General features: G+C 44.1%; 3 protein-coding genes across 7 annotated transcripts in view; 2 read left to right on the plus strand and 1 right to left on the minus strand.

The window, feature by feature from the left end:
- Positions 1-1,645: 1,645 nt before the first annotated feature.
- Positions 1,646-7,566, plus strand: LOC118207596 (PTB domain-containing engulfment adapter protein 1-like). Of its 2 annotated transcripts, none has more exons than XM_035381348.1 (8): positions 1,646-1,874; positions 2,472-2,536; positions 3,343-3,414; positions 3,848-3,943; positions 4,241-4,378; positions 5,090-5,194; positions 5,936-6,025; positions 6,549-7,566. In XM_035381348.1, exons 2-8 carry the CDS (start codon positions 2,489-2,491, stop codon positions 6,549-6,551), a joined length of 552 nt encoding a protein of 183 aa, XP_035237239.1. In that variant the 5' UTR covers positions 1,646-1,874; positions 2,472-2,488; the 3' UTR covers positions 6,552-7,566. The 2 variants fall into 2 exon arrangements, with proteins under 2 accessions (XP_035237239.1, XP_035237238.1); XM_035381347.1 differs by having other exon boundaries at positions 1,654-1,874; positions 6,546-7,566.
- A 971-nt stretch (positions 7,567-8,537) lies between these two features.
- Positions 8,538-16,941, plus strand: tmem106c (transmembrane protein 106C). The gene is made up of 8 exons (XM_035383270.1): positions 8,538-8,764; positions 10,312-10,559; positions 10,969-11,032; positions 11,441-11,600; positions 11,689-11,829; positions 12,983-13,032; positions 13,867-13,920; positions 14,117-16,941. Exons 2-8 carry the CDS (start codon positions 10,355-10,357, stop codon positions 14,235-14,237), a joined length of 795 nt encoding a protein of 264 aa, XP_035239161.1. The 5' UTR covers positions 8,538-8,764; positions 10,312-10,354; the 3' UTR covers positions 14,238-16,941.
- Positions 16,942-17,706: 765 nt separating this feature from the next.
- tns2a (tensin 2a) overlaps positions 17,707-26,182 on the minus strand; it is a 49,963-nt gene continuing 41,487 nt past the window's right edge. For 2 of the 4 annotated variants that reach the window (XM_035383265.1, XM_035383268.1), the window contains exons 21-28: positions 25,693-25,824; positions 24,845-24,940; positions 23,757-23,834; positions 22,724-22,801; positions 22,460-22,628; positions 20,863-20,931; positions 19,924-19,953; positions 17,707-19,406 (exon numbers count right to left, since the gene is read on the minus strand). In XM_035383265.1, coding sequence (XP_035239156.1) covers positions 19,262-19,406; positions 19,924-19,953; positions 20,863-20,931; positions 22,460-22,628; positions 22,724-22,801; positions 23,757-23,834; positions 24,845-24,940; positions 25,693-25,824 — 797 coding nt within the window. In that variant the 3' untranslated portion in view covers positions 17,707-19,261. The remainder of the gene's footprint in view (positions 19,407-19,923; positions 19,954-20,862; positions 20,932-22,459; positions 22,629-22,723; positions 22,802-23,756; positions 23,835-24,844; positions 24,941-25,692; positions 25,825-26,182) is intronic. The other 2 variants (XM_035383266.1, XM_035383267.1) reach the window with 2 other exon arrangements.

The following is a 26,182-nucleotide window of genomic DNA, read 5'->3' on the forward strand; positions in this document are numbered from 1 at the left end:
GGGTCTAGAAACTGTTGCTCTTTGCTCGAATAAGCATATGGCTACCGGAGAATACTGAGACTGTTTTCAACAGCTATTCTGTTTAACAATGACATGTTCTGCCATTACCAATGCTGATGAATTTAGTAGATTAATTATCATTCACGTGTTTCCACGTCTAAAAGAGAATGGACAATTTAATTATATGTGGCAAGGTTACCGGATAGGATTAGGTTGCCATTGCACAAAACATCCATTGCACGATGGTCTAAAGATTCGAATCCTTGTGTCTGCGTGGGTCTTGTCTGGGTCCTAAGGTTTTTTCCCCACAGTCCGAAGATATGCAGTTTAGGCTCACTGGAGATTTGCAAATAGTCGGTAGGGCATGTCTGAAATACTTCATAATTGAATCAACATGTAATATTTTAGGCTATTCTGTTTGGAAGTAATATTTTAACTACCACAAGAGTTCAGCTTAAAGCTTAAAAGATCAACTTCCAGAAAATAGTTAGCTGGGCTGGAGTCTATTTGATGGTCATACACATAGACTCAAATTGAGTTGATTCTCCCAGGAAGTTTATTCCAAAGACCAAAAACGTGCTGAGTGCTGCATTTACCTTGGCGCTTTACCTTACAGCAGGACAAAGACCCAAAACTGCTAAAGCAACCAAGGGTCTTTTCAGTCCTGATCATCTGTCCTGAATTCAATTGAACATGTGTTTCACTTGTTATGGACAAGACTGAGGGCAAATTGCTCCAGAAACAAACAGGAGCTGAAGATGGCTGCAGTACAAGCCTGAGAGAGCATCACCAGGGAGGATGCCCAGCATCTGGTGATGTCTCTGGGTCACAGACTTTAAGCAGTCATCAAATGCAATGGATTTGCAAAGTATGAAATATGATGACTTTATTTCAGATTATTGTTTGATTTCAAATCCAATTTGCTGGACACAAAACAACAAAAATTGTGCTACTGTCCCAGTTCCTTTCTATTTAACTGTAAGCATCAGGTCATTCCTAATTTGGGAGTTACACGATTACTTCTTGTCCTTTAAGATCTAAATTAAGAAATACATATTTCAAACATGACCTGTGATGTGATCTCTACTGTAATTATCAATAAACTAACAAGATAAAATATAAATTATCGCATAGTTTCTGTGTATTTTAGTTTATATAATATTGGTTTAGTAGATTATTTTATCCGACTGCGAAAGCTGCATTTCCAGGTCCAACGCGGCAGGCGTGCTTCTCACTGCTTCAAAACAAGCGCTCATTCGACTATGGAACACGCGAGACAGGCGCGCCCTTCGACTGCTGAAAGACCGATATTGCCCTCTGCTGGTGACACTTCGCACTACTTGATACGCAGAAACCAGGTTTATTCAGAAAAATGTTCATATTCATGATAAGGAGACCAGTTATGGGATTATTGCGTAAACCATGTGATTGTGTGGCGTTTATCGATGAGTAAAATTATATGTCACCGAATTATTATGAGAAAAAGTTTTAATTTGCAGTGTGTGCTTGCTATTACACCTTCAAATAGTAATTAACAGTGCATGATTTCCGTTTTTTTTTTTAAAGTTCAGGTTACAAATCAAATCATGTTCTTCGGCTGAGCTGATGTCATCGTTTCCGTGAACGGCTGTGATCTGAAGACTGAGGGACTCTCAGCTCCACGGTGCCTGCTTTGGTAATATAATTCTGGACGAACAGATAATTTACAGAGAATTATTGCCTCTGATACAGGGTGCCATAAGGAAGTTCTGCTGTGCCTGGTTAGTCATTAACCCCCCCCATCGAGACTTTACACCCAGGAAGAGCAGATGGACAGGCTTTCAACACCACTTGCAGCAAACCGAGGAAAAGGATCAGGGACTTCATAATCTGAGGTAAACTGTATTCTGACATGGCATTGCAATGTGTCACAGCATGTCAGTAGGTTGTGTCATTAACATTAAAACTGAGGAGCTCAGCCTGTGGCTAGTTGAGCACAACATAATCTGCTAGTCTTGAGGTTAATTTAAGGTGTGATTTATTCGGTTGTGCAGCTTCTGATAAGGCTCCTTAGGAAAAGCTCCTTAGGAAAAGCTCAGAGACATGGCGTAAGGGGGAAAAGCAAGAAAACAACTATCATTGTCTTTTATGTGGATAAATTACCTGATATATGACTGACAGAATCTGCATTTTAATTCTTTAATTTTCTGCTAACAGAGATATTAAATCTGAATTGGTTGTGATATAAAGTTGGGTGAAATCACAGCTGTGCCTAAGACAGAAAGTGAACTGCTGTTATTCTCAATGACCAATCGTAAGAACAGCGACAGATGGAAAGATTGCATGATGACATAAGCATTTCTTACACAGTCCCACAGCCATTTAATATGGTGAAGTATGATATTTTCTGTGTTTTTTTGTATAAATGTTATATTGACATTTTATAGATGTTTATCTTTGATGAGTTCATTTTCTTTAAAATCAAATTTCAGGAAGAAGTCAGATAAAGATGAGTGATATCTCAGAGGATGAGAATGAAATCACGTTCACTGTGAAGGTGAGGGGACAGCAGCACTGTTTCAGACGTGCACTGCTCTCACACTGCTCTTACGTGCACTGTTCTTACACTGCTCTCACATGCACTGTTCTTACCCTGTCCTCACGTGCAGTCCTTGCACACTGCACATGCACTGCTCTTACGCTGCTCTCATGTGCAATGCTCTTACGCTGCTCACACGTGCACTGCTCTTACACTGCTCTCACATGCACTGTTCTTACCCTGTCCTCACAGACACTGTTCTTACACTGTCCTCCCGTGCACTCCTTGCACACTGCTCTCACATGCACTGCTCTTACGCTGCTCTCACATGCACTGCTCTTACGCTGCTCTCACATGCACTGCTCTTACATGCACTGCTCTTACACTGTTCTCACATGCACTGTTCTTACACTGTCCTCACAGGCACTGTTCTTATACTGTCCTCACATGCACTCCTTGTACACTGCTCTCACAGGCACTGTTCGTACACTGTTTTCACATGCACTTCTACATGAATTGCTGTTGCTTTTCTCTCCCACCACATCTTTGAAACCGGTGCTAACTATTCCTTTACTGAGTGGACAATTGGTCGATATGAACCCAGATTTTACTCAGAAGAATCTTAAAAACCTCCTTATCCTCCACCCTCATCTTCCTGCCTCCTCTTCCTCCGTCATCTCCTCCATCTGTATTCCTCTGTTTCAGTTGTTCCTGCTCTTTTCCTTTCCCATTGACACTCCACTTTCCTGTCCCTCCATCCTCATTTTTACAGTTCCATAAATTTGGGGTTTCTTACTTTTTGGATGTTCCTCTCTCCACATCAGTTTCTGGGTCGAGTGGAAGTGTATCACTCCGAAGGACTGCAGGTTTTGACCGAGGCAGCAGAGGTGTTGAAGGTAAAGCACTGGGTCAGGTGCACAATGGGAAAGAATTCTGTCTCTCACTGAAAGCTTTTTTCATTGATATAATTGCTGTGCGCAAGAATCATTTGTGGCTCATGTCAGGGCTTATGGGCTATGGCTTATCCCTGCCATAGACTAAAGGCCGTTCGACAGTAATGGGAATTTGAAAATTGTTGGAACTTTGGTTCTTGAAATAGAATAATTTCTGCCTAATTTAATTTGTAATTGTAAGAGCGGACTTGTTCATTAGCGGTGGTTCGGGGGTGCTATATCTGTGTTGCTTCTTTTCATTTGTAGCTTCGCTCCAATTGAAACCTCTTGCATGTCGTGCTAATGTGCTTCCCCCATTGTGAATCCCTCTTGATAGGGGAAATGTAATTTTATATAACATAATGGAATTACTGATGCCCGTTTGTTCCCCCATCAGTCACAAGACAAGGGCATAGAGAAGACAAAGAAGAGGAACAAGGTGTCTCTGTTTCTGTCTGTGAGCGGAGTTGACATCCTGGAGCACAAGACCAAGGTGAGACCGGAGAGGGAGGACATTTTGACACACAGGAGACAGAAATTTAATTTCAGAAATCTCACGTCATTCGACATGCCTTATTTATGTGTTGTAATCTATAACAGGTGCTTTAATCAAACAAAAGTGCGCGACAGTAACTAATTCCCACTCTGGTCACATATCCGTATACAACCTTCTTCTCTGATCTTTTTATCTCTCTCTCTGTTTATCAATCCTCACATACGTTTCCCTGTTGTATATCCCTACCCTCCCTCCCTTTTTCCCCTGCCATTCTCACACTCACACCATCCGCAGTTCATGCTCTACACCTGCCCCCTCTCCTCCATGTCCTTCTGCGGAGTGCACCAGACCAAGCCCAACGTGTTCGGCTTTGTGGCCAAGCACCCGGCTGCCGACATGAACCACTGCTACCTGTTCCAGAGCAAGAAGTTTGTGAGTACGGCCCCCCAGGAGCACCCGCCAGTAGCCCCCGCGCGGCTGCATACGTTCACACCAACACCGCGGCGCGTGATCGGCACTCATCAAATCAAAATGGAGGAACAGACTCGGGCCTGGCCTCCAGACTCGACCGCTGCATTGAGCTTGCGAGCGAACGCCTGTTCGTCTCCGCACTCGCCCCTGTGGCGCTTTCCTTTCCAATTAAAATGGTGCAAATGGATTTGAAAAGCCAATCAATTTACATGAGGGTGGGGGGGAAATGTATGCCTCTCCATGTCGACAGAATCTTTTAAGAAAACTCATTTACATTCCAATGGGCAGCACTCAGCTAAGCGCAAATACCTCATAGCAAAAACTGTCAATGCACAATGCGTGAGCTTTCTCTGCACATTAACTATGGTTCACGGCAAAGTCACAGTTATTAATTTGTAGGAAACTCCTGCTGAGACTGGCATACAAGAAGTCCTGGCCAAGACAAGGCAACTGAGCAGCAGCAATGAAAACTGCTCTTATTTTACTGAAAACTGCTCTCATTTTACTGAAAACTGCTCATATTTGACTGAAAACTGCTTTTATTTGACTGAAAACTGCTTTTATTTGACTGAAAACTGCTCTCATTTTACTGAAAACTGCTCATATTTTACTGAAAACTGCTTTTATTTGACTGAAAACCGCTCTTATTTGCCTGTGCTGTCCCTCCCTCAGTCCCACCTGCTGGTGTCCGTGATTGGGGACGCGTTCCAGGCCAGCAGGAGAGACGAGGCGGTCAGTGGCCACAGAGACCTGGTGGTGGAAGCTCTCCGGCACAAGGTAAATTTTTCGAATTTAATTTTGACACTTTTCCTCCAAATTACCATTCTTTTTGTGCTTACTTGAAGAAAATATTATCACAGTTCAGAAATCTCTCAAAAATATGAAAATAGCTTTAATCTCACGGAAAAAATAAAAATAAAAATAAAAAATAAAAACCGTCTGGGCCACTTGAAAGCGCACATCAAAACTGAATGGCATCAAAAAAAAACCCAGAAGGTGAACTATCTCTTTAAAGCAATAAATGTTAAAAATTAACTTGGGTCAACCATGAGCTATGATACAAGTCATAGATTCATGCAGCTAACATTCAAATAAAGCCATAAAGTATCCGATTACAGTCATGAAGTAATTACACGAGACACGAGTGCTTGGGGGTGGGAATAGGAGTGAACTCAAGATGGAGTCTAAAGAGATGAGTTTGCAGTCTGCCAAACGATGGCGGATGTCTGCTGTCTTGACTACTGTGGGATGTTCATGCTCCTGTGAGGCCCTATGATATGATAAACAACAATAAAATATAACACGCGCACGCGTTTATGTGCACACAAAGCATGTGCGTGTGTGAGTGTGGTGAAAAGAAAAGGAGGGTACTAGCAATGACACACATACGCCCTCATTGAAATAAGATGGAAAAGAATCGGTGGGGAAATCCACTTAGGGAGCACAGGGCTGAGGAGCATGCTGTGCTGTGGAATGTTGCGGTGTGTCAGCTGCGTAATGCTGCCGCTTGTGTTTTAGAATAAGGTTCTGCAAAAGGAAAACAAGGAGCTGAAGAAGAGACTCGCGGCACTGCTGGGGACGGGAGCTGAGAGAGGAGATTCACACGTGGTGAGTGTCGTCCCCCATCAAACTGCCAGTGCCCCCCTCAGCTGAATCAAACTTCTCACAAATGATTCCTAACAGTAATCATACGGAACTGAATCTTTCCCTGCATCATTTTTCCATTGAATGTTTTTAGTTGTTTTTCTGGTCTCCCGGCACACTCTGCCCTGTCTCTGATATTTCTCGCTCTCAGGAAAGCAGAGGAGCTCTGAATATTTTCAAAAATCAAATTGCCCCTGAGCCCCCCCTTCAGGGTCACAAAATGAGCTGGCTAAAGCACATGGCAGGTAGACACACACACACACACACACACACACATATATATCCACAGAAAAATGCGCATACACATACCCACCCACATGCACTTGCACACACACACACACACACACACACACACACACGCTTTCAACCTTTTCTATGTGCAAACGCTCTTACAAATTTGTGAAATTGTGTTTTCTGCAGAAAATATTTGTATTTATAAAAGCACCACCAATAAAAAAAAGTTACAATCACTCCTTTTTTTTAGCAGTAAAAGTTAATGCTGAAGAGGACAGCGCCCCTTTGGTGAGAAATGCATACATTCAACAGAAGGAGTGAAGAATGAAACTGGAATAACCCAAATAATGCTGAAATGCAGAAACCCTGCACCTGTACCAAAGACTTCTCCCAGTTCTGTACAGACCTGAATGCTAAACATGCATTCTTATTCCTCATGAGATCATGGTACTGGAAGCTGTTCGATTTTGAAATGTTGAAAAGTCAGTTTATTTGAATTTAAAGTACTAGAATGACAGCTCTCCGACTGTGTGTAAAGTTTTTTTCCTTGTAAAGGTTTTAACATTCAGGTTGTCCATTTACTTGCACTGCAATCAGCACTTTGTATAGGTTGTGCTGGTGTTCGTTGGCATGTGGTTCTTGTTTGTCACTTGTGAATATTTAATAATTATTAATATTAATAAATATAATTACATTAAATACATTTTTTAAATTGTTGAGCACTTTTCTTATATGATCCATCATGTTCTTTACACTATAAAAGTATAGATAGAATAACAAAATAAAACAGAATAAAGACAAGAAACATTTCATTGTCCAGTAATGCAGGTAAAATAGTTAAATAAGGTTAAAGGGTTTAAAGTTTAAAATTTTGAATTTGGGTTTTAAAACTAGATTTAGAATAAGACAAAGGTGTAGAAACCCTGATAAAGACTTATTCTACAAAATTGGAGCTGTAGCCACACATGTCCTGCCTCCTCTTGTTTTAAAATGTGTGGTTGGGACAGTGGAGAAGTCTTATGTTGAGGATTGAAGGGAGTGTGGTGGGGTGAAAGCTAAGGCACTACATGATCTACAGTAGTGAGCGTATCACCCTTTACAGTGCTCAGAGTGTACCTAGGTCATCTGCTGAAGCCTTTTCTGCTGGTTCCAGAGTCTAGATTTAAAAACCTAGACTTCTCAGGTAAGGCTGCTAGACTCTGGAACAGCCTTCCTTTAAACTTTAGAACTACTGAATCAGTGTCAGTGATTAAATGTCATTTGAAAACTCATTATTTTCTTGGCTTGGTTTTTTGTTGGGTTACTATTGTTTGCTTTGACTGGTTTTGTTTTATCATTTCTATTTTCTACGCTATATTTGCCCAATCCTACCTACTAGTTCTGATTTATTGTTTCTATTTTTAGTTCTTTTTATGCCAGATGCTTTTCCCCCTCTATATGTCTTAATGTTCTTACTTCTACCTCTCCTTTACTAGTCTCCTTTACACTTTGTGCTGTGTTACTTAAAGTCAAATCATTTATGTGCTTTGCAGATGTTTTAACTCCCAGCAGGTTACTGGGAGTTAAAACATCTGCAAAGCACATAAATGGTTCCAGTGGTTTTAGGCAACCACAAGTCTTCCAGGCATGATGGCTTTAGATTTACGGCAGAGAGTATACCCATGGTGTTTCAGAAATACTACAAAAACTAGTAGAATGAGCCAAATAAGACAAAAAGCGTGAAAATAAAGTTTTGGAAAATTGTTTAGAAAATTGACAATGTCAATGTCATTTTTTTCTTGAAAAAAATGTCAAGAAAAGTGTCAACATGACCTTACTTTATTTATTTATTTATTTAGGATCCCCATTAGCAATACACAGTGTGCAGCTAATCTTCCTGGGGTCCGAAACTGTATACGCCTTGTGTTCGTCACAGACCTCCAGTATTTGCCTAGTAAACCTAAGAGATGAATGAATGAATTAATGAATTAGTACAATCCAAGTAATTAAAAAAGTAATTGGAATGTATTTGTGGAAACGTGTGAGATGCAGCCAAAACAAGCGCAGCATATCACTTGAAATTTCAAAGCACGAAACATACAACATACGAGCCCTGCCGCACATTGTATTGAACGATTATTCATCGCAGCTGACTGTAATTCGACAGTGCTCCTAACATGGCGTCTAAAAACGAATCACAGTTGAGTGCTTTGATGCGTAGTTGAAAAAAGCAAACAAGCTGCGCCATGTGACAAGACACTGTTGAGTCTCCGGAAGTGGCGTACCCAGGCGAGACTAACAGCAACACTAGAAAATAACGTGAACTGGAACGTGAGTGTTATGAACAGACAACGTAACATAAAGGCAGGGACGCTTGTGCCTGTCACTGCCCCGTCCCTGGAAGAGTGTGTAATTTTAACCAAGAAGGAGGACCACAGAACGTTTGTCACAGACCCTGTGCTTCTAACAGAAGACTAACGCTAAGTGCAGGTAAGCGAGACAGCAAGTTTCTGTTTCATTCACAGTAGTTTTCGAAGTAACGTTATCGACGGCCAAGTTAAACAACTAGCTAGCTAACCAGCAGGTATCACCAATGGCGTTTTTCCACTGAAATCCAGTTTCGCTCACTGTGATTTGATTCATCACGGACGAACGAACGGAAAACAGATCGGAAAATAATTGACTATTCAGTCAGACTACTCAAACTGACATGGTCGAAACTGCGTTTGCTTGTAAGTGTCTCATTAACTCGCCCGCTGATCAGTCGAACTTCGTGCCAAGACGCAAGCTAACTTTAGCTAGCTAGCCCAACGTTGTTTGGCTAACTAGCTTTACATGGCTAGATGGCTACTATCCAACATTTCTGTGAGTGTGATAGCTAGTCTAACGTTACGTTAGTGTAGCTTGCAAGGTATGGCCAGTAGCAGCGCCAGGGTTTCAATTTTTGATGGATCAAAGTAATTTTGGCTCGGCCAGGTGATTGCAGAAATTAGGCCAACTGTTTGCTCACCCCATATCCATTTCATTAATGTGCAGTAACGTTAGGTGTCAAAAGTGTCATGCCAAATATGCACCGTTTGCCATTATTGTGCTGGTTATATTATAAACAGCTGATCAACGTTCTAACCTGTTGATACCTGGGGGAGGGGGATACAACAAAGGAGGCTTAACTTACCCAGGGTTTCTTTGCTTTAGCTGGCTTCAAAAAACCTACAATCTGACAAACAAACCGCAATTTGACTTAATCGGTATCACGGTGGTCATCAACTTGCTAAGCGAGCCCGGGCTTTGTTAACTTGATCAAGCTCTGTGCGCGTTCCCATAAAAGTTGCGGTGTCGGCAAAAAAAGAAGCCTAGCAGTACAGCATGGCCCGTACTCGATTTCTCACTTTAGGAAAAAAACACTGATATGGACGGACACAATGGACGGATATGAAGAACATAAAATAATTATGATGTCAAGAAGTAACACCGTTGCCGCCAACAAGGTCCGGGACGAGGGTTTGTAAAAATATTGATAATCGTGTCAATTCTTTAGCTAATACCGTATTTACCTTATCGCTGTCAACGTTTAAATTTACACTCACTAATTGTCCTACAGTTTATTTATAATGTGACCGCATTCTAGCGGAGATGCTTCGATAATAAACTCTCCAATTATACACAACTGGAAGCTGACGTGTTTCTATTGGAATATAGAACGCTGGATGAAAAAGACTGAGGAACTTCGTAGCTGATGTGCGCACGCAACCTTGGACAACATATACAATATCAAAATCAACTTGTAATTGCAGAAGCTGAAATGCATGATTGGGACACCCGTTTTACATCGCGTGTCTTAGTAACATAAACACTGAGGCTAAGGCACGTTGTACTATGTTGTTACCATCTCATAGCTGGCGTGGTAACCAACGTCATCCTGGCAAGTAGCAAACCTAATTTACCTGTTAGCCATGTGGGTTTATGCACGCTGCCTCACAAGTTTCGCTGGATTGTTATCGGTTGGTGTGCGCCTGCCCGTTTGCCCGCCGTCGCAGGTGCTGGTCCTGGGGGGGCCGGCCGGATCGCGCACGCCGTCCCATGGGAATACAGTGGTCCCACAGAGACTGCAGCCTCCTGTCCCTCCCGGAGACCGAGGGTAGGAGGCGGCGGGGGAGCGACCCGGGAGACGACGACTCCCTGGACGGCCGGCAAGAGGACATCGCGCGGTTCCCGTACGTGGAGTTCACTGGCAGGGACAGCATTACCTGCCCCACCTGTCAGGGCACCGGCAGAATCCCTTTGGGTGAGCCTAGCTGAAGACACGGTGGTGTATCTGAGACAGCTGGAGCGAAGTTAGCTGTCTGCAACTTCTCTTATTGCTGCTAAGTTTGATCCAATTCAGCCTAAAATAATTATGTTTTGACTTTGGCATGATTCAATCTTTTCAAGATAAGTTTTGAAAATGAATAACGCAGCTTTTAGAAACACAGCATTTAGTTCTGAAAACAGGAAAATAATTGTGTACTATATATTCATTTTAATAAAATTTAGTTGAAATAAATCATTGTTTGGTAACATTTGTACATGTATACTTGAGGTAATGTGTGATCATTATGGTCACTCAGGAAAAGATGTTGTGCCAACCAAATAAATAGTATTTCCAGTAGTCCTTCCGAAGTGCTGTTTTTAATTTTGTTGTCACTGTTGTCCAGGTCAGGTGAACGAGCTGGTGGCACTGATTCCCTACAGTGATCAGAGGCTGCAGCCCCAGAGAACGTAAGTTACACCCTGAAAAACCTGTTACACCCTTACCAACATAAGCTACTCCCTGAGCAGCATGAGTTCACTCTGACCAGCTAAGTCCCAACTTGACGAATGCAAATTTACACCCTGACCAACATTGTGCTACTTTCTAAATCACTCTGTTGCTGTTTGCCAGGAACACGATGTGTGGGAGATTTTTGTTTCAGTCGCTCAGCTGCTAAATTGCCTGACTATAAAGTACCGGATACATGTGTGCGTGCGCACGCATGTGTATGTGATGTAGAGGCGGTGATGTGATTGTGATGTGGCAGCAGTGTCAGGCTGTTTCTGCCTACAGGAAGCTGTATGTGGTCGTGTGTGTGTGTGTGATGTAGAGGCGGTGATGTGATGTGATGATGTGGTGGCTGTTTCTGCCTACAGGAAGCTGTATGTGGTCTTGTCCGTGGTGCTGTGCCTCCTGGCCTCTTCGCTGGTCACCTTCTTTGTGTTCCCGCGCTCCGTGTTGATAGAGGACGATGGGATACGCACGGTGACCGTGCGCTTCGACCGAAACAACAGCAAAGTCCTCATCAACATGACCGTGAGCAGACTCCAGCCCCTTTACCGTTCTGCGCTTTAGTCCATTGAGGACGTCCGACCATTTCTCACGCCCGGCGGTCTGTTTTCAGAGCACCTTGAACATCAGCAACTCCAACTTCTTCACAGCGCTGGTGGACAGTGTGAGCTGCCAGGTGCTGTACATGAAGACGGTCATCGGCACACAGCAGCTGGATAACGTCATCACCATCCAGCCCCTCAGCCAGAGACAGGTCAGCGAGCGTCCTGCTCAGGAACCTCTCCCACAGTGCAGCTTGCTCACTCACAATACTACTCCCTCACGCACAGTACAGCTTCCTCACTCACAATACAACTCCCTCACGCACAGTACAGCTACCTCACACACAGTACAGCTACCTCACACACAGAACAGCTACCTCACACATAGTACAGCTACTTCACATAGTGCAACTACCTCACACACAATACAACTACCTCACACTCAGTAGATACCTCACACAGTACAACTTCCTCACTCACAGTACAGCTACCTCACACGCAGTACAGCTACCTCACTCACAGTACAGCCCCCTCACTCACAGTACAGCTTTGTCACTCACAGTACAGCTACCTCACTCACAGTGCAGCCCCCTCACTCACAGTGCAGCCCCCTCCCTCACAGTGCAGCTACCTCACACACAGTACAGCTTCCTCACACACAGTACTACTACCCATTCAGGAACCCCACACACACAGTGCAACCACAATTCTGCACCCTTGGCACACTACACAGATTCTGCATACTTGCCAGACACTGAGCTTCTGCTTTCCTTCTGTCCCATCTGCCTCTTGACTACGGGAGTTTCCGGCACTTTTCAGCACACAAAGTCTCTCAGGATTTATGCTGAAGATGCATCATATGGAGTGCTTCAGCTTTGGTGGTAGGGGGACGGAACGTTCAGTGTTAAGAAGCCAGAGCCGAACATCTGGTGTATCTTTTGGAGCTGTAATATAATGCTGCTTTGGATTCCTAGCTCCTTCATTGAGAAAGTGACGCAGTCACACTGTCCTGCAGTTTACGACTTCAGGACCAGACTTTAAGGAAGAGTTTTTAAAGAAAATCTGTTGCCCCTTTGGCACCTTCAGCTGTGGAGAGAAAGGTCCCTGTCCAGAGACATTCAGCCAGTCAGTGTGCTTTATGGTTCGGGGGGGTTGTCCTTTGGAGGGAGACCCAGACATCCTCAAAGTTTTCACGGTCCCCCCCTGGCTCCCCCCCGAAAATACAACATTTAGTCAGAAATGTTTGCTAAATGTAATCTAGTGTGCTGTAAATAATCAAATTGGACTATGCTGCGGGCTGCTGGTGCAGCATGGGTAAGTGGTTCTGCTGTTTTTAAAAAATCCACACTTCTGTCACCACTGCAGATGAACTTCACCGTGAGCATGGAGATCAGCGGGAGCCTGTCCTATGTTTAGTAAGTTCATATTATGTTTTATGCACATAAACATGGCTTTATGTACGAATGTATTTTATTTAGCATGGCAGTTTTCTTCAGCTTGCTTTGTGAAACTGAGCTACGAGTTTGAAGAAAACACAAAGAGTAGTCATGAAACAAAATGGCCGCCTGCAGAACATGGAAGCTTGAGAGGTAGAGCCGCCTAATTCTGCTTGCTGTCATAGTTTCATTAATCCACCACGGCAACGAAAATGGTCAGATCATCCTAAATTTAACCGAATTTGGTCCAGAGGGTATAAAGAAATGTTTTTTTCAAATTGGAGCACGTCGAGTGATTCCGATTGATTTTCAACTGTATTGTCTGGCAAAATTTTGTAAGATTATTTTAGTCTAGAATTTTGTAGCCAGAATCTGCCCGATATCTATACCGATTGGCTGGAGCAATCTGTCAGCAGCATGACAGCCCACACTTTAAACCAATAATGAGGTGGGACTCAATGACTACAGCTCACCCTAGGTTCCAGTGTCACATTCCGCAGCGTTCCAGCGTTTGTTCATTGTCACGCTGCCTCAGAATTCCAAATGGAAATAGTCAATGGGAAGCATTTATGCGTGGGCCGTGAACTGCCTCTCTAACCGGAGCACAGCCGGGTTCTCATCGGAGCTCTCGGCCGGTCTTTGTCTAAAGACTGCCCCTTGCACCATCTCCACGCATTTGCCGCAGCCTGTCACGGCGATGTTTGCGAATATTTTGCTGAACAGAGAAGTCCCTTTTCCCCTTTGCTCGTGCATTTCTAAAGAGAAGAAACGTGAACAGATTGTCAGACTAACGCTGTGTCTCCTCCCCTCCAGCGCATTCTGCACCATGGCCAGCATCAAAGTGCACAACATCGTGGTCTTCATGCAGTGAGTTGCACTCTCGTGACTTCCTGTTTCCTTACTTCCTCTTTTGACTTCCCGACCTGCCCCCACCCAAACTCTCTCACGTTTTAAACCCTTATTTCCTGTTGCATTGTACTTCATCATCGTTTCCCTTGAATCTTTCCTGGCTCATCTTTGCTGTTTTTTCCTTCTTCCTTCTCGACCCGCTCCCACCCCCCAGGACCTCAGTAAAGACTTCGTACATGGTGCGCATGGGGCAGAACACCCTGGAGGCGTACCGCTACATCGACTGTGGGGCCAACTACACTGTCCACGGGGCCGCTGGGCCCTGGCTGCACTGACCCCCGACCCCTGAGCCTCCAAAGCATTCTGGGAGCCGGGGACCGCTCTGTGTGACGGACAGGGAAGCAGAGGGGGCGGAAGCACTCCCATTCCAGCCTCTCTTTCGCTTGTTTTACAGGCTGGAAACCAAGGGCTGGGCCTGCTGCACTTAGAAACCCACGCAGCAGCAAATCTTTTCTCTTTTTTTTGCATTGTAATAGGGGGCTAAATTTGACCACCTCCCAGACTGCAAAAAACCCTCTTCTCTCAGGCCTGCTCCTCCTCTCTCTCGTGCTCTGCTCCGGATCTGACCCTAGGCTAAGTGCTTATTGCTGACTGGTAGATGTAGCTGCTCTGTGTGTTTTAGCCTTCAAGCTTCTAACAGCTTTTTTTTTGGGAGAAGATTTGGTTCTCTGTGTGGAGGGTAATGATCATGAGAGGGATTTGCACATCTTAGAAAGGGTACTGTTTTTTCTTTGGGAAAATGAGTTGTGTGGCATTATTTTGTATAAAATAGGGCAATGGTTATTTTTGGATTAGAACTTTTTTTTTTTTTTTTTTTTTTTAGATTAGAGCGGAACACGGGTGCACATTAGTCTATGTGGGGAATTCTAATTAGTTTAATTAAGTGACTATTTTCTGTCAGTTTCCAGCAAATTAACAGACTAATATATATTTCTAATATGAGGGGCAGGTGAAGATGTTGTTTCAGGCAAACGATCATGTGCTTCTATTTATTGTGATGGAAAAGTTCTCGTATGCTTCCTACATCACCCTAATGACCACACCCACAGAGAGGCCGTCTCATTTAGGCTTCCTTTGAGGGATTGGACATCAGTAATGGTCATGCCTCAGTTTCTGTTCAATCAAACCGCAATGCTCTTTGTCCATAACAAATCGAATATATTCAAATTTGTCTTGCCTTCTACAGAGCATTTTGAGTTCAGCTTTCACTCATACTGATGAGAAAGTTGGATAATGAAAACTGCTGCACAAGGACACATTTACACCTTTCTGAAAAGAACAAAGTGCATTGTGGGTAAATTGAACTGAAAGATGATTAACAAATATGTGGTTTAGGAGCTGTGTTGGAAAAAGCCTGTGTGTTAAAATATGGACTATAAAATATAAGGCATGCATTTTAAATGACCACAGAAGTATGTAAATGAACTTCCATATGTAATTTGTATGTGCTGTACAATAGTTTACAGTGTACCAAGTACTTTAAGTATGGGACTGTATGCAAACAGTTACGTATAGGCAGTAATTAATATGTTCAGGTAATTAGCATTTTCACATAAATCACAAAACGGGAACCTTACATTTTAATTTCATTTTTTAATATTAATAAATGTTGCTAATTTTGTGAAGGAGCACCCATTTCAGGTCAGCAATTAAGACCGTTCTAATGGGGGGGAGAAGGGAAGAGAAATTCGACAGCAGTCGGCAGGACTACCATATCCGGTGTAAACGTTAAAGGGAACAAAACTGAAGTCCAGATTTCAAACACTGGTACAGAGGCTTTTCTCATGGGGAGCGTTTTGAATGCGATCACTCCTACCCTGAGCCTGTTTTCAGACTGGGGTAATCTTGTGCCATATTTGTAAATTCTTCTCTCTCCTTTTAGAACTGCTTAAGCAAGTGGCAGTAAGGAATACATTTGCTGCGGTTCACACGTCCTCTGTGTTGTGAATGGGTTGGGGGGAAACCTGAACTTGGATTGCAATCTAGTTATCAAAGTGTAAGGTGGAATTTTGCACTGCAGTGTCTCTACAGCCTTAACCCGTGATTGTAGCCAAGCCCCCTTTCAGCAGATCGATGGTGATTGGCTGTGACCCATCTCTTGCCCCGCCCACTCTGCACCTCCAATCAGACCAGGCCCCTCGGGTCGTTTGCACAGCTAAGTAACATCGCGCAAATGGAGGAGCGGAGGAGGCAAAGACTCGGTCCACTTTGGGGAAGGTCCGAAAAACTGGCTACGCACCTGCACGGCGTGGGCAGCAGGGGGCGACAAGCTAAGGCTGCTAGTCTGAAGACAGCAGAGACAGGCTGGAAACCCTTGTGTCACTGGCATGCCTCCGTCACCATTAACTGCTACACTGAAACTGTGAATTCCCTAACTGCACACTTTCCTAACCCAGCCAATAATGGCGATGGGGGCGTGGCCCTGAAGCAGAAGTCTGCGATTGAGCTTGAACCGCATACTAAAACTTGCACCCACCAAATGTATTGTTTTAAGACCAGCTGAAGTGTAATTGGTGAACGTTTTTATTGTCTTTAATTCTGTGCATGATTTGGACTGATTTGTTTATTTGAAAGTGAGGTCACTTAGCGTTTCAGCTTTCGGACTGTTCTCTACCAGAGCTGGCCAGCTCGGTCTGAATCCACTCAGCAATATCTAACAAGGCCGTATCCAAAAGGTCATTTCATTCAGCAGAATGAGGTTCCTGCAACTCCATAGTCTGTAATCAGCTCAGCCTGAAATGAACAAAGCGAACCGTCTTGTTCACTAGTATTAATTGATTTGGCGTTATCTGTTAGCTTGGATAGGCCGTTAGACCATTGGCTGAGGGGCTCTACTGCGCTGCCCTGACTCTCGTGTTATTAGACCTGAAGTTAAATGCATTGTTCTCGACTGACATTTTTGTTTGCTTGCACAGGATTGGATGTGGGAGTAGGTTGCTGTATTTAATGCGAAAACGTTTAAAAAAAAAACAAAAAAAACAGGAGAATTTCATTAATGGTGTATTAGAAAATCCGCATTTGCGGTTTGTTTGAATTGGGGCCTGTTTAAATTGCTCTGTTCCTTCAGGAATTTTGGGAATTGTAGTTTTCTGAAAACACAGACTTTAAGTCAGACTGCAAGATGTACCTTTTAATTAATTCCTGAATTGTCAAAGAAACTTTCCTGATCTGTGCATTTCAGCAGTGTGTATCACCTGTGTGCCAAGTAGTTTTGTTTTTTCTGGAGGGGGCGGGGGGGTTGTTGGGAGGGTTGGAGTTGTAAGGGTTAAAAGTAAAAATAAAATAAAAATTTGACTTTACCTTCCAGTGCTGATTAAAAAAAAAAAAGATGTTACTGATCTGTCTTCCACTTCCAAAGGAAACACCCATTGACCTATATACTTTCATTTTTCATCATATTAACTTGGTACACAACCTTTCTGTGTTAGAAATAAATAAATTCAAATAAATATAATTAAGAAAATTTTACACCAAAAAAGCTTTTTTTTCCATATTTTTTCCTGTTTACTCACACTGAGGTATATTATGGCAGGTCGATCCTTTCTTCACGAGTATCAGTTTGGAGCAGGCCAGCAGATCGGTTTGTAATTCAGATGGGCTGAAAGTGGACAAGTGAAAGGTTCAGTTAATCAATATCACATTAAGATCTGTGAATCTGCACAGCGCATGCAGTGTCACAGATCTGCGATTGTCTCCACAATTTCAGTGAACAACACCCAAGAACAGTAACACATTGATTCCAGGTCACATTTTTGGTACCACAACTTTTTTATTTATTTTCATTTTATGCATACATCGCTGTTTGTTTTTAAAAAATAGCATATTGTATAAATTCCTTTCTTATAAATGCGCCTTCCTTTTTTATTTCTTACACGTTTACAGGCAGCTGCATGTGAGAAAATATATTACTACATACAAAGGTCAATAAGAAAAAAAAAAGATCACAAATATATTAAAGCTGTCATAGACGCGTGTCTTTCTCTTATAAAAACACAAAAATGACGTATACACACTCCACTTACACAAACACAAATGCATGAAGCTGACAAATTACGACTGATTATAGCTTAATATATAAAAATCGAGTGCTCAGTAAATGTCTTTGGTTAGGTACAGCCTTTGGCAGCTGGCTTGCTCTATTTCCTTTTATACTTGGATCTATTCACCAAAGGAAAGAGTGAGTGATTTATGTTGCTAATACGGTGGGTGCAGAAGAAAGGTTTCCTAGTCGTGTTATTTTTGTGATAATACTTAACGAATGTGTTTCTTTTGGATGTTAAAAACGGCGAAGCTCGCAGCCGAGCTTCAAGACTACAAACTGACTAGGCCCGCGATGGAACCACCGGACAAACATGGCCTCTTGGGTGCGTTTGTCTGGCCTTGCCTGTCTGTTGACCACACCCAGATCGGAGAGGTGGATACATATAATGAGAGGACTTGGCCGTACAGGGCTGAGCTGTGGGTGTGGCCTACCGTGTCCACTTCCTGTCAGGTAAACTCTTCCATTTCCTTTTGCAACACTGCCCTTTTCTCTCGCGTCAGGCCAAGATCATGGCATGATCCCTCTTTTCTAAAATCCTGCAACTACAGCACATCAACTTCCTAATGCCCCAGTACTGCCCGGCCTGCAAAAACGCTCTCTCTGTCTCTCTCACTCAGTCACATACATGCATACACTCACATTCAGAAACGTCTAACGTTCTGTGTGTGTGAGTATTCATTTTTTTCTTTTGGAAGGGGGGGTGTGGGGGGTTTCAGAGTGAGTGATCCATTGCCAGTTTCTTTCCTTTAAAGATACAACTGGCAGAAGCGTTTTTTCCCACCACTGTGGTAACTGTATTTGTGAATAAATTCTGTATATAATGTTTTGCATCAGTTGCAATGTCATAGTTTAGCAGAGGTAATATTCAGCAGCTACCGCTGGTATGTTGGATAATATGAATTCAGAATGTTCTGGAAAGCCCACAAACTACTCACGGTCATTCTCAATACTCAGCGGTCCTTGACCCCAGCAGTATTTCCTACATCTGTACTGACACCCTTTCTGCTCTAGTGAGGAGTCAGGTGGCTTAACAGTTGATATCTGCACACTGCACCTCCTCTTTTACATAAATGACTAATATTTAAAAAGGCAGGATTGGTAGGATTGATTATGAAGGGTGACAAGACTGTGGCAGAGTGGAGTGACACAAAGGCACTGAAAACTTAGTCTGCTTTTTCCAGAATCCACTCAACCAGCTTCAGGCTGTTTTCCCGCTCTCCTGATTGGCTCCCGCTCTGTGAGGGGGGCGGGGCTTGGCTATCTGCGTTGCTGTGGCCCGAGCATGACCTTGTTGATGAAGTTGACGATGGCGGTGGCTGGCTGCTCGGGGTCCAGCTCGGCGAACAGGTGGCACACGTTCTCTGACAAGCTGCCCTGTTTCTTCGCCACAAAGCCAAACATCCTGACAGAGAGAGCAAGAGAGAGTGAGAGAGAGGAAGAAGGAGCAAAAGAGTGAAGCGAGGAAAAGGGAGGAAAGCAGGTGAGGAAGAGGAAAAACGGAATAAAAGAGTAGAAGTAGGAAGGGGAAGCAAAGAGTAAGGAGGGAAGGGGGAGTAGAAAGCAGTTTGGAATGATAAAAAAACAGTAAAACATTAACCTCTCACTAATAACACAAATGGAAAACAAAACAGTATGTTGTTTGGCCTCCTCAACTGAAGGGAGATGGTAGGGACACTTGACTGTGAAGAGGAGAACAGCTTTTGAACGAGTTTCATGGAATATCAGTCAAGAGGAGGGTGAGCTGAAATGGTTGCCTAAAAGCCATCATTAACAAAGCAAAACAATCTGCGCGGCATATTTCATTAATATGTACGCAGAATCGGCCAAAAGCGGGTAACTAACTGCCGTGCGTTTTATTTTTCTGGGTCTACATTCACTTCTGTAGCAATCACACACACACACACAGGCTGAGCACTTACTTGGATGTCGTGCTGTCAGAGTTAGTCCACCTAAAGCACAGAAAACAGAGACCGGACTCAGACAGACACACACACAGACAGACAGCATAGCGCAGAAGCGCAGAGGTATGAGTTCTGACCCATCCCTGTGACATTGCAGCCACGCCCACACCCATTCACACAAATACGCACAGGCCACACCTGCATGCCTGCCAATGAGAGAGCTGGATGGATTTAGCCATGGGTTAATACAGCCACACCTGTACAGGGCACTCTGTGGGGCACTTCTACCCTCAAGCTAACACTTAAATAATGTGTCGACTTTAATCTGTCAAAAATAAATGTTACTGTTGGACATGGATGGAGAATATGAGACGGGTGAGTGAGGCTTCACGCACCAGGCAACTGACTGGAGACACACGATTGGCTGGAGCTACCAATGTGATATGTAATCAACCAATAAATCGTGAGAACCAATAAAAGGACTTTGTGTTCCACTAAAAGACAGTAGAAGCCTTTCAGGACCCTCCAGTAAACAGAAAATGCTAGCTGTGCTCAACTAGCTCTGGATTCATCTCACTCACCATGGCCTAAGATATTATACTGTACACCACTTAAGACAGAAAAATGCTGGTCATATGTGCCATTCTGTAAATACTCTGAAATAAAGACTGGTTGTAGAGAAATTCATATTAGAAATATTAAGAGAAGCAGAACATGGTTTTTTTTGTTATTAAATTGATACATGAATAATATGCCGCCATGCAAGCTGCTGCATTCGATGGTTTGATGAAAAGGCTCAAGCACGAAAATGCTGACTGATCATTTCTCATATGAATAAAAGGACCAGTAATTCATAACTGGACCAGGTTTGGTGTTGAGGTTATGTTTTGTCTTGTGTGGGGACCAGGTTGGGTGTTGGGTTGGGCTTTGGTGTGCGGTGCTAGATTGCACGCCCACCTCCTGTCCTGGGGGTCCACACTGCTAAAGGTCACACTGCTGACTGGATAATGTCTCCTGAAGAAAACTCTAGAGACGAAGAGAGTGAGGGAGAGAGACGAGAATAAAGAGGGAGAGAGACGAGGAGATAAACCTGAATCAACCTGGTCGTTTCAAAGCACCGCCCATTAAAATTCACTGGGGGCTTGTTTAAGTGTGGTATTAAACGCACTGGGTGTGTGTTTAAGTGTGGTATTAAACGCACTGGGTGTGCGTTTAGAGTGTGGTATTAAATGCACTGGGTGTGCGTTTAGAGTGTGGTATTAAATGCACTGTGTGTGCGTTTAGAGTGTGGTATTAAATGCACTGGGTGTGCGTTTAGAGTGTGGTATTAAACGCACTGGGTGTGTGTTTAGAGTGTGGTATTAAACGCACTGGGTGTGCGTTTAGAGTGTGGTATTAAATGCACTGTGTGTGCGTTTAGAGTGTGGTATTAAATGCACTGGGTGTGCGTTTAGAGTGTGGTATTAAATGCACTGGGTGTGTGTTTAGAGTGTGGTATTAAATGCACTGGGTGTGTGTTTAGAGTGTGGTATTAAACGCACTGGGTGTGCGTTTAGAGTGTGGTATTAAATGCACTGTGTGTGCGTTTAGAGTGTGGTATTAAATGCACTGGGTGTGTGTTTATAGTGTGGTATTAAACGCACTGGGTGTGTGTTTAGAGTGTGGTATTAAACGCACTGGGTGTGCGTTTAGAGTGTGGTATTAAATGCACTGTGTGTGCGTTTAGAGTGTGGTATTAAATGCACTGGGTGTGCGTTTAGAGTGTGGTATTAAATGCACTGGGTGTGTGTTTAGAGTGTGGTATTAAATGCACTGGGTGTGTGTTTAGAGTGTGGTATTAAACGCACTGGGTGTGCGTTTAGAGTGTGGTATTAAATGCACTGTGTGTGCGTTTAGAGTGTGGTATTAAATGCACTGGGTGTGTGTTTATAGTGTGGTATTAAACGCACTGGGTGTGCGTTTAGAGTGTGGTATTAAATGCACTGTGTGTGCGTTTAGAGTGTGGTATTAAATGCACTGGGTGTGTGTTTAGAGTGTGGTATTAAATGCACTGGGTGTGTGTTTATAGTGTGGTATTAAATGCACTGGGTGTGTGTTTAGAGTGTGGTATTAAACACACTGGGTGTGTGTTTAGAGTGTGGTATTAAATGCACTGGGTGTGTGTTTATAGTGTGGTATTAAACACTGGGTGTGTGTTTATAGTGTGGTATTAAATGCACTGGGTGTGTGTTTAGAGTGTGGTATTAAACGCACTGGGTGTGTGTTTATAGTGTGGTATTAAACACTGGGTGTGTGTTTATAGTGTGGTATTAAATGCACTGGGTGTGTGTTTATAGTGTGGTATTAAATGCACTGGGTGTGTGTTTATAGTGTGGTATTAGACACTGGGTGTGTGTTTAGAGTGTGGTATTAAACACACTGGGTGTGTGTTTAGAGTGTGGTATTAAACACGGTGGGGGTGTGTTTAGAGTGTGGTATTAGACGCACTGGGGGCGTGTTTAGAGTGTGGTATTAAACACGGTGGGGGCGTGTCTGGCTGGCATGGGTGCGGTACCTGTGCTGGCTGTCGGTGAGCGTGATGCCCTGGGCAGACACCTTGAAGTGCACCACCGTGGCGGGGTGACGGGGGGACCGGGACAGGGTGGCGCTGGTTGCCTTGGCGATGGCCTGGGGCCCTGTCAGTGACTCCGTCTCCACTGAGTTCAGGTACAGCACGTTGCAGGCTGAGGGGCGGGGGAAGGGGGGTGAGGGGCAGGTTACTAAAGCAGCTGTACTAAAACAGCAGAGTCTGTCTCAGTCACATGCGACACCTCCTCACCTGCTCCTTGCTTCAGGAGGTCTGCAGCAGTGCTCAGGTTACTCCCCGTCTGCACCTCCTGGATCTCCCCAACCAGGTCTGCAAAACCAGGACACTGCTACTTCAGCACACTTACATAAACACACACACACACATAAATACACACACACGCACGCACGCATGCACACGTACACACACGCAGAACACAAACACACAAACACACACAGATTCACAGAAATACAAGTCCAAACACACACACACTCACACAGACACACAGAAATACATGTCCAAATGCTACACCCGTGTGTTATTAACTCTCTTGCCCTCTAGTGGTACAACACTGGCAACATCCCAAAGTCACCAAGGCAGTAAAGGTTCGTTATGGTGAAACACCTCATCAATTCAGTAAGTAAATAAATTATCATAACTTTTTTATGTATACAGTTGAATGCCATAAAAAATTTGTGCAGATCTTTTCGTGCACAGTACATCTGAATTGTGCTGATTAAAAAAAGATTTTTCAGGTTAAGTTCTGTCAGTAGAACGAGGGGGCAGGGGTGTAAATTTGCAGAATGTAAATTCTGCACAAATCTTATAAAGTATTTAGAGGGAGCTGTTTTTTTATATGCATTCTAAGAATAAGGTTTTGATGTGATTAGGACAATACTGTGTCTAAGGCAGAGATCATGTAAATAAATATTTCGTCTCGTACTGCACAAGGCTGCTGCAGGAAGCTGCATCACTGTTTTCTGTTTTAAAGTTTCTCACCAGTATAACGGTCTGAAGCAGTTTTTTTGCAAAAGAGAAAAAAGAAAATTTGTCAACGTGTGGAGCATTGGCAGGTCATGTAGCAGAGGTGTGTACAAGTCCAGGCTAGATGCAGTGCTGGACGATCTCTAGTGTAGAGGTAAATGGCGAGTTTAGATGTGCTGAATGGCCTGTTCTCATAATCTTACTGTATGTTGCAATGTACAGCCCTTCTAGACTCTCAGCCGTTGGGCTAGTGTCTGACAGACGGCTGTTTCCAGCTAACGGCTGCAGGCCCGGGCCTTACCTTTCTCAGGGATGCGCAGAGCACAGGGCAGGGAGATGGGGGTGATGGAGTGCTGGTACACCAGGGCCGACAAGCTCCCTGCCAATCACAATGACAGACAGTCAGAAAACCACCTCTCCGGCCCGCCCCTTTAAGTACCTTGAAAGGCAGCGGCTGAAAGTCGTTTGGGTCACGAATCACCACCTCATCACCGAACACAGCAATGGAGTGGACCACAACGGACCACAAAACTGGTCATTCCGACGATTTGTGTTCGCATATCCCCTTTGAGCTATTTGCACGAGGACATGGATGTGCATGGATGTTCGAATAAACTAAACAACCAAGTATATTCCGTGAGAGAGTCAAATACTCCTCACGCTGGAAGATCAGCGCGGCGTACACCAGGCTGCTCGGCTAACGCTCTTAGAAGTCTGCCGGCGCCCTGTAATGAACAAAGGCTTCCGTGAGCCGAGCGCAGCGGATGCTAACCGCTAACTGCGTTAGGCGGCCGCGCGCTTTCAGTCACGCTCAAAGGCAAGGAGGCGCTAATAAAACCCACACAGCTGTGTTCCGGGCGTCCCCCAGCGCTGCTCCAGACTGCGCCGAAAATTAAGTTCAAAATAAAGTGGCAAGACTAATAGCCTCCCCAGACAACACATTTTAAAATAGACAGTTTAGCTGTTGACGTGTCTTGGTAACCAGACAGGACACTCACAACCACGGATAAGGAGGGGGGAAAGGGACAGGGGGAGGGATTTGGAGGAATGAAGTGTTTGGGGAAAAAAATTCTGACGTGCAAGTCTTTTTGTCGAGGCGTTGTGAGGTGTCCCGGACTCCACATCGTTTGTCTTCCGCCCTGCCACACCACAGGGGATAAAACGGCCGACTGTCGTCCCCGGCGCTCAGTGACGTTCCCGACACCCCACGTCTGTCGGACCGGGCCATTATGGGGCTAAAACCGTGTAGTCTGGGGAGGCCATACGACCTTGCATCCACAGGTCTCCTCTCTTCCCTTCTCTGCGTGTCTGAGTGACCCCGCCCCCAAGCCGGCCCCGCCTCCAAGTTGGCCCCGCCCCCACGGTCACAGCCGCCCGCCTTCAGCTCACCGAAATACGGCTCGTTCTGGCAGCCCTTGATTTTCACCCCCCGTGGTCCTGTCTCGATCAGGAAGTGGCGCACCAGCTGCTCTAGGGGGTCCCCTGCTGGACGGGAAGGACAAAGTCAGGCAGAGCAGAATCACCCAAAACCTCCAGGAGTCCTGGCCCCGCTCCCTGCCCCTCCACATCTCCCAGGAGCCTCCTGTAACCCCCGATTAAACCTTTTCATAAACCTTCTCCTCTATGAAGTCCTGGACTCCACCAGCTGCTAAGCATGCTAGCATTTGAAGACTCATGAATAGCATCTAGCGCCAAAAGAAACTACATTTCTACATTTGTACACCATCTGCACTACATTTGCACTTTATTTGATTGGTTATATTTAACCGAATACGTGCAGCTGTTTTCTCATTTGCTGAGGTGTGTTCTGGGTCTGAACGTACCCTGTATCCTGACTAAGAAACCTTACCTGCTAAAATGCCAAAGCAAGAATTGTAAAACAAACTATAAATTACCTCTCAAAAACAGTCCATAATTGTTAACTCCAGGGAGAACATTTGGCCATAATGATGCTTGTGTCATAGAATTATAACAATTTCAAGCACTGTGTATTGTGAGTATGTTTATACTGATGCACCTTATTTTTTGTACCTTATTCTCAGTGTTTGATTGTTGGGTAATGCACTGTAAGCAATCAGCCATACAGGCTAGGTCTGGATTATAGTGCTCATTAAATGAATGACTGACTGACTGACTGACTGACTGACTGACTGACTGACTGACTGACTGAATGAATGAATGAATGAATGAATGAATGAATGAATGAATGAATGAATGAATGAGGAAGAGCTGTGGACCTTTGCTGCTGTGATTGCTGACGTTGGGTGGGGGCGTGGCCACCTTCAGTGCCAGGCCATAGGCCCCCTGGAAGGAGTTGCTGTCTCGAATCAGGAAGGTTCCAGGCTCCTCCCCCTTCAGCACAGCGATCGCTATGGAGACAGCATGGGGTGGTGGAGGGAGCAGGTTAACAGATTTTGCTTATGCTCAGCCAATTCAATGACTTTTCATGATTAAATTCCTAAACCAAAAAAAAAAAATTCAGCAATCTAAAAAAGAGTCAAAGCACTACAAACTACCTCCGTCAGAACTATCTCCATATTTTCAAGAAACGTAACACTTATTTTATTTTCATAAATTTAAGGACTTTCAAAGAACCCTGTATTTCATAAATAGGACTTGAGAGGGTGTGTCAAGGTTGGCCTATCAGAGAGAGGGCTGGAGTAGGTGTGTCAATGCTAGCCTATCACAGTGAGGGCTGGAGCAGGTGTGACAATGCTGGAAAATCAC

This window comes from Anguilla anguilla, chromosome 11 (assembly GCF_013347855.1).
Source record: "Anguilla anguilla isolate fAngAng1 chromosome 11, fAngAng1.pri, whole genome shotgun sequence".
Taxonomy (NCBI): Eukaryota; Metazoa; Chordata; class Actinopteri; order Anguilliformes; family Anguillidae; genus Anguilla; species Anguilla anguilla.